The sequence below is a fragment of the Siniperca chuatsi genome, linkage group LG4 (assembly GCF_020085105.1).
Source record: "Siniperca chuatsi isolate FFG_IHB_CAS linkage group LG4, ASM2008510v1, whole genome shotgun sequence".
Classification (NCBI taxonomy): domain Eukaryota; kingdom Metazoa; phylum Chordata; class Actinopteri; order Centrarchiformes; family Sinipercidae; genus Siniperca; species Siniperca chuatsi.
This window is the reverse complement of record NC_058045.1, coordinates 24743719-24751574: the sequence shown is the minus strand read 5'-3', so window position 1 is coordinate 24751574 and position 7856 is coordinate 24743719. Positions and strand designations below refer to the sequence as shown.

At 39.0% G+C, this 7856-nt stretch overlaps 1 protein-coding gene across 2 annotated transcripts in view; it reads right to left on the bottom strand.

The window, feature by feature from the left end:
* Nucleotides 1-3201: 3201 nt before the first annotated feature.
* Nucleotides 3202-7856, bottom strand: part of si:ch211-266k8.4 (USP6 N-terminal-like protein) — a 68158-nt gene continuing 63503 nt past the window's right edge. For both annotated transcript variants that reach the window (XM_044194055.1, XM_044194054.1), the window contains exon 15: nt 3202-3779. In XM_044194055.1, coding sequence (XP_044049990.1) covers nt 3713-3779 — 67 coding nt within the window. In that variant the 3' untranslated portion in view covers nt 3202-3712. The remainder of the gene's footprint in view (nt 3780-7856) is intronic.

Here is a 7856-nt window from a genome sequence, read left to right as displayed (position 1 = left end):
CTGAGTATTTAGTGAAAAAGTAAAGTGCTTTTTGGCACGTGGTGGTGATATCTGTACCAAAAACTTGATCCATGACCTAACTTTCCACATATATTTACTGGAGGCTGTTAATGACTTTTTGAGACCTCAATACAAGCATGCAAACAAACAGACATGAAGGGAACAAAAACTTAACCCCTGTAATATGCTGTGTGCCTCATATCCTTCAGCTCCCAGGATGTCCCAAACAGCAATTTTCTGGATTCTTCATGTGAAACATCACAAGGGCAAAACATTTCTCATGACGACAAATCCTCCTGGAAAAGCCATATCATGTACAGCAGTGAAAATATACCCTTGTTAATCATATGCCTTAGCAAAATGGTACAAATAGACAAGTCTGCTTGATGTGTCTGGTGTGCTTTTGTAGTGTTAAGACCTCCTAAAATAAATACAAATCCTCAAAGCAGAATAACAATATTTCTAATGTGGGAAATGTGAGTAAAACGTTAATGTTTGACTGAAATGTGATCCGTTTTGTTTCAAAGTCAACCTCACCTCAAAATAGATTTAGCTTCCTGTAAAGCCAGTTACAAAACATACACTTTGTCAGACAGTGTAACAAATATAAATCTCTAAGCAGCAGGTTAAAGCTTAATGTTTCTTATACACAGAGTGCTGATTTCATAATCTGAAACTGGTATGTGACCCCTCTGTCCACCCCCACGTTTCCGGCCAGGTTGTGCAGTTTGTCTTTGATCCTGAACTAGTGGGTCAAACCATTACAAGGTCAGAGGGTCCACTCTGTACATTCCACAGCTTTTAATAGGTCACTAACAGAATATCTCACACTGAAAAAGAGACAGGAGATGAACTAAATTGTTAATTACAGGAAGAATAAATTTGTAGGAAGAGGAAGAAAGAGACCAATATGTTCCTATAATCTGTTCCTTCTTTAGTGTTCACCTGCTTTTTCTTTTAACAACTTAAGTATCACTGAGCCAAGTATCAGTGTGTGTGAATGTTTCAACCCACATCCTTCATCCATCCACTATTAATCCAGTTAACTGTTTTTTCTCACTTGTTCTGGACAGATTAATACCGGCTCTCCTGTCATGATACTGCAACTGAGTGTTAATGAACAGGGAGACACATGGATTTCCAGGTAATAAAGAAACAGGGAACAGTTTGAATATGGTGTAAATGTTCATCAAGACACATCTAACACATCATCAAGATGATGAAAACTGACACACAAGCATGTGATGTAAAAGAACAAGTCCTCGTACGTTAATGACAAAACTGTCTTCTAAAACGACCCATGTCACTGCTCTGAAGGTGTTCAGAGTGTATGTCGAAGCTTTATGAATCTACTTCATAAACGTTCATAAACGAGAGGAAAAAGGAGACAGACTGGAGGAAAATAAAGAGCTGGAGAGTTCCTTGGAGAGGTCTGAGCTGCCACACTAGTACACACAGACACAGACACACACACACACACACACAACGGTCAGTGCATACACTGCTTCATTTTATATATAGCTTGTAAACAGTTAATGTACAGTGCATTGGCTGTTTAAGGCGAATACACAAGTATTGCAAAAAACTCCAGTGGTCAAATGTATTGGAACAGTGATTCTGCTAGTTGCCTGGCAACCTCACGGTGACGTCAATAGTCCAGAAAGTCAATGTGACCGGCTAAGCAATAATTTGGCACATAACCCACTTTAAAACCATAAATTGTCATTTTTACACTTTGTTTTTTTTGTACAGACACAAGTGAGATATAATGCGTTAATGTGTGAGCTTTAAAGGTGCTGGTAGGCTCCTTTTGTTACCCCTGGACAGAACCAGGCTAGTTGTTTCCCCCTTTTTCCAGTGTTTATGCTAAGCTAAACTAGCCTCATATTTAGCATACAGACATGTATATTATATTCTCATCTAACTCTCGAATCTCGAAGTGAATGCACATTTCCCAAAATGCTGAACTATTCTTTTAAGTTTAGTTTACATTTAACTAACTAAATGTTCTTGGTTAAATGAGGTTCAGAGTTTATTCTTGACCTTGGAAACAGCAGGTGAGAAAACAATTTCACCCAGAGCTTTTGATCATATCCCATGATCTTCATCAGTTGATGGAGTTCACCCAGTTGTCACGGACTGTGGATGTTCAAATTTCCATTTTTCTGAGTACTTTAAGGACTCTAAGGATGTTGCTATGTTAGTTTTCCATTTGGCTTCCAAAACCACAATCATGTAATTACTTCAGGAATGGGTTGGAACTTATATCAAAATCCGTCACAGAAAGTGTTGACTTGACATGGACATGACAATATGGACAAGAAGTTCTTAAAGTGCTCAGAAAAATTCCAATTTGAACATACGCAGTTCCTTCTTTAAGGTCAGAGAAGGAATGTTGTCATTGTTACAAGAAACCAACATTGACTGCTTGTCACAGATGAGATGTGAACCAGTCTCCAGTATTAAAGTCACAGATGGTACACCCAACTGTCCACCCTGAACTCCTACAGAATATGTTTTGCAATGCTACAACAACATCCCGCTTCTTCCGTCCTTGCTTCCAGGAGAAGACAAATAATTTGGCCATTTTAAGCATTTGAAACAGAGACCACTGTTTTTTTATCTTAGAGCATAAGTGACCAAAGATAAAACCCAAATGATATTTGAATTTCAATAAAACATAAAAACATTTTCACTCAATTAAAATATAATAAACACAACAAAACAGACTGTGAGAACAGTCAACACTAAGCAGCTGTGACGGATTTGATATGAGAAGTTCCAACCACAACTCAAGATAATGACATGATGTGTGTGGTTTTGGAAACCCAATGAAAAACTGTCTCATTATACCGAAACACACACACACACACACACATGCTTGTTTCACTATCCTCATGGGAGACAGTCAATGACATAATGCTTTCCCTAGCCCCTTACCTAATTGTAACCTGTACCCTAAAACCAAGTCTTAATCCTCAAAAAGCAGTCTCTACCCATGAAGACCTCAATTTTTGTCCCCACAGTGACACAAGTCCCCACGTGGTTAGTGTGCATTCAGGTTAAAGTCCCCACCGGGATATAAGAACATGAAACAGACAGACACACACACACACACACACACACACACACACACACACACACACACAAAACCCCTGCAGCCCAGGACAGACATCCTCCTAAATAAATAACAAGTCACCATTAAAAAGAATATCAATATTTTATTAGTGCCAACTATGTAAGACAATAAAAACAGTCATGGTTAGGCATTTATGGGTCAACTGGAAAAATAAACAGCACTAGTGCAGTGCAAAGTGGTATCAAAATAGATCTTGGTTACATGCACGTGCACATGCATGCACACACTCATATGATATATTCAAAACATAAGCAGTATAAAGATACTCTCTATCCACTTGGCTTAACACTCAGGTAGAAATCTGGTTTTACAGCTCTACATAACACAAGCAGCAACTTCAGATCATCTGCTTATTAGATTCATGCTGGCATGGACCCTGCACAGAAGTCCCCACATGACATTTGCAGCAATTTAATTTGTGTCTCGGTGTGACTTAGTTACTCAGCTGGGTCCCAGACCAGACAAGATCACCTGATTTACATGACTAACTATTGTGGTTTCCTATTTAATGTAAACATTTAGTGCATTTTATCACTTCATTTGTTTCATCAGGTTCCTCTCTCTTCTTCAGTATCAGATCAGCTTGGACTCTCTGGTATTCCTGAATGGGACGCTGGTCTGATGTCTGGAAGACAACTCCCTGAAAGAGAAAGACGGGGAGGAGTGCAAATAAATGAATAGCTTCAGAGAAGAAATACAGGAAAATATGGTTAGATAGAGTTTAGATTTAATCAATTTTGATTCTTCAACATGGTTAATTTTTTTTACCTTAGAAACAGCAACTTGACAAACGTTGCATATTATTTGAGTAAAAAAAGAAACCAAAAGAAGAAGATAAAAGCAAAAAAACTTTATTTTCATTAAAAAATGAGGAAGCATTTCCTTTTGGTTAAAAGGTCAAATACAGAAAAATAGAAATATTCATACTATGCGATACCATCGATGAATGTTGCCTTTTTCATGGGTGTTTACTTGAGTTTGACACACTAACATAAGCTGATTGTGGAGCATTATGAGTACAACTGCAAATCGAAAACATAATGTGGTGATGTGAATGGGAGCGGAGTAGGTCCACACTTCACTTTCAGGACTCTATAAGCAGAATCAAAAAGTGTGGTTCTTAATGAACATATTTTGGAGTGGGTTCCAATTCGTAACTGGTTCTTGACACAGACAAAGCCGCACAGTAATAAAGACTATGTCACAAATAATAATAGTAACACAGCTGATATGTTCTTGAATCTGACTGCTACACTCAGCTGTAGCAGTTTGTGTAATTTGATGATCTGTTTGCATTTTTAATGTGGTTCATTTACTTAAAGTAATTTGATGTTATTTTTTGTAATTTCCCTTTTCTGGTGTTCATACCATTTTAAACCACTGGAAATTTCCCTGGGTTCATTGAGTTATTGGTTACGGTTTCCTGTATTTGTTTCAGATAATATCCTCACTTCTAACATAACATAGTTCCTCTGTAACTGGACCAAGGTCCACATTCTCAGGGGCTTAAATAACATTTTGCTAATCTGCCAAAACCAACCAACATAGTAAAATGTTCTCAAGTCCCAATAAACCACAAACATTTGTGAACACACCCTAAAGTTATCTAACCAATTTCTTCTGCAGGAAAACAGCGATGTGGAATCACAAACATTCTGAAATAAGGTACATACACAGTGTTTGGGTCAAAACAGATGAAAGCTCTGAAATACTTCAGGTGTCACCTGTTCTTCCCTTATTCTTACCTCCTTGTTTCTTTTTCTCTTCCTAAGGGACTTTAAATTTTTCACACAAAAACACTTCATAGCTTCATAACAGCCCCTGTGCATCTAGGGTGGAAAACAGCCACAATTCGTATTCCTAGATGTGAGACAAATGCTCGATTATTATCTAAAAGCTCTATTCGTAAAGCAAGCGTGTGGGTGGGTGTGCTTGCAGACCCCTGATTCGGGTCATTACACCATGGAGCAAAAATTGTCCATAACATTACACATGACACTTTTTTTGGACTCAAAGTGACCTTATCTTTATTGTCAGAGCCGCTTTACTCTGCTCCATCAACCACTTATAGCCCAGGGTGCCTTGACTCCACATGACATAAACACCACTTCTGTTCCTTGGATTAGAATGTCTGACTTAGACTGTGGGGTGAGGGTGTGTGAGGGAGCACATGTGAAAGACAGATATGTGTGTGTCTGTGGGAGTATGTTCTTTCTTAAGTGTGTGTTTGATTGAGTCAGTGTTGTTTGGCCTGGTTTTCATTGTGTGTTGGAGTCAATGTGAGTGTGCAGCGATTACCCTGAGCAGGTTAGCTACGGCGGCTTTAGCTGCATGTGGTTGGAGACAGACCCAACTTGATGGTAAACAGCCAGTCACTGTGGCTAGCCTTCAGTCTGGCCTTCTTACAATGCAAATCTATGGAGATAATTCAATGGAAGAATTGGTAATGGTGCTCCTTGACACCGGCCCCCCACTATACAAGCGTATGGCCAAGTCAGTCATTGCTACTAAGCAGCAAAAGCCTATGGAGCAACCAGTGAGGGGGGTCCCACACCATTTAGTCCACAACCGTTAAATGAACTCGAATAATTACTGTACATTTTCACCCAATCACCCAAAGAAAGTCTATGAAGAAATTAAAGTGCACTTATTATAATGGATATTCTCAAACTAAAAACCAACGCAGACCAGTTGGAGAATAATACACTACCTGCCACCCACACACAAGCACTACTAAAGACTCCTTTGTCGCCACCACATAGAAATGCTCTCACACAATCACTGGAGCAGGACCTACATGGGTAATGGTCTGTTTAGTGTGTGTACACATATTTAGCGTTATGCAGGTCTGGTCTTCTCCAGTCGAGGTGGAAACCTAGACTTGTGAAAGCAATAAACATCTACCTTCGATCTCTATTCAGTCCCTTAATTCCTGCTATCATATCCATCACACTCACGGTGTACGATGTACTTCTGTGCAGTGTCGCTGTTGGTTACCTGGCAACCTCACAGGGACAGCAAGACCCCAGGAAGTAACTGCACCTGGCTGTTGTTCCCCAAGAAGTAGTTACAGCACATAACTCCCCGTAAAACCAAATTGATTTTAGCCATGCTAGCAGCATGCCTGTCTGTCCACCACTTTGGTCATATCTGTACAACTACTGGACAGATTGAGATGAAATTATGTACAGACATTCATGGTCCCCAGAGAATGAATCCTAACGACTTTGGTGATCTCATGGCTTTTTCTCTAGCGACACCAGCACGTTGAAATGTGGTTTTGAGTGAAAGCGGTAGGATTCTTGCTTTGGGTACCAGAGCCCCCAATTTGTCACGAACTGACCAGTGACAAAAAAGGGAATTACACATGAATAAAGTTTAAACTTAAAATGAAATAAAATTCAATTTATTGTAAACTTAAGATAAAATAAAATAAGTCAGGAAAGTCAGTAATGAATGCATTGTGTGAATAAGTGTAGAGAGTGATGCATGAAAACAGAACACACAATCTTGGCTGGTGGAGGCCTGTGAGTCCTTCCCTGCTCTGCCCATTGACTCCTGAGCCAGAAAGCCAAACCAAGCACACAAGAAGCAAGTCAACAAAAAAGTTCAGCTTCAGCTCAGTATTGCAGGGTTTACTATTTCAACTGCACATCTGCATATACAGTATGCAAGAGATAAAGAGAGCCATGCCCAAAAGAGTGTGACCTACTTGTTTAAAAAAAAAAAAAAAATTCATACAAATTTCAGCTTGAAGATATTGTCCACTAACGATCATAAGACAGATATGATTCAGCTTAAGATTTACTGAGGTCAGAGTCATAGTTCATATCTGCTCTGCATCTGTTAAAAACATCCCCCAAACCTGAGACCTTAACAAAACAATGAAGATAATATCAATCATGTCTATCAGGGGATGTTGAACTAGAAGTGAGCACAATGAGCTCTCCTGACATGTTGAGGCCTGACAGATTGAATCGTATGACCTAAACTGGCCCCACGTTTGTCACTGAGGTAGAACGCACTATAGTTTGCTCCCATGTCATACTAAATTGCTGAATTAATATAGTTTCCAGTCATAAGGAGCCACAATGGAACTCCTAAAACATTTAAACTGGGTGTCAAGGTGGGAATCAATTAGACAAAAGTGGCTGAGTAACATAGTCAGGTGAACAGAGCTCTGTCACACACACACAGTCATATGAAGTCTATTGTGTGCCTGGTACAGTAATGGGAAAGTGTCAGCCAGGTAACATCAGTCAGTTGAACTGGGCTCAGGTTGCTTCTGTTTCTTAGAGGCTGTGTGAGTGAGTGCACGCGCACAACAGAGGTCCAGTTATATGGAACAGCTTTTCTGTTTCGTTTTGCAGTCACTCATCATTTCTGAAAAAGATCTTAAACAACTTTTCTTGACAGAGTAAAATACTATGAGGTATACAGTGTATGAAAGCAGTGCAAATATATGTTATTGTAATTGTTTCTTTCTTTTAAATATTTTAAAACTATTTATGTCTGTTTGCAGTCATATAAAGCTGTCTTTAATTTCAGTGTTAGGTGGGTTTCTTTTACAAGCCCTCAGGGTTTTTTTCATCTCACTATATTGTATATTTCTTTTTTGTTTTATTTTATAATAAGTACAAATAAAGAACTAAATATACATAGACAGGCGTGGGTAGTACACACACATGCACACATACACAAAACATGAACAAAGAGA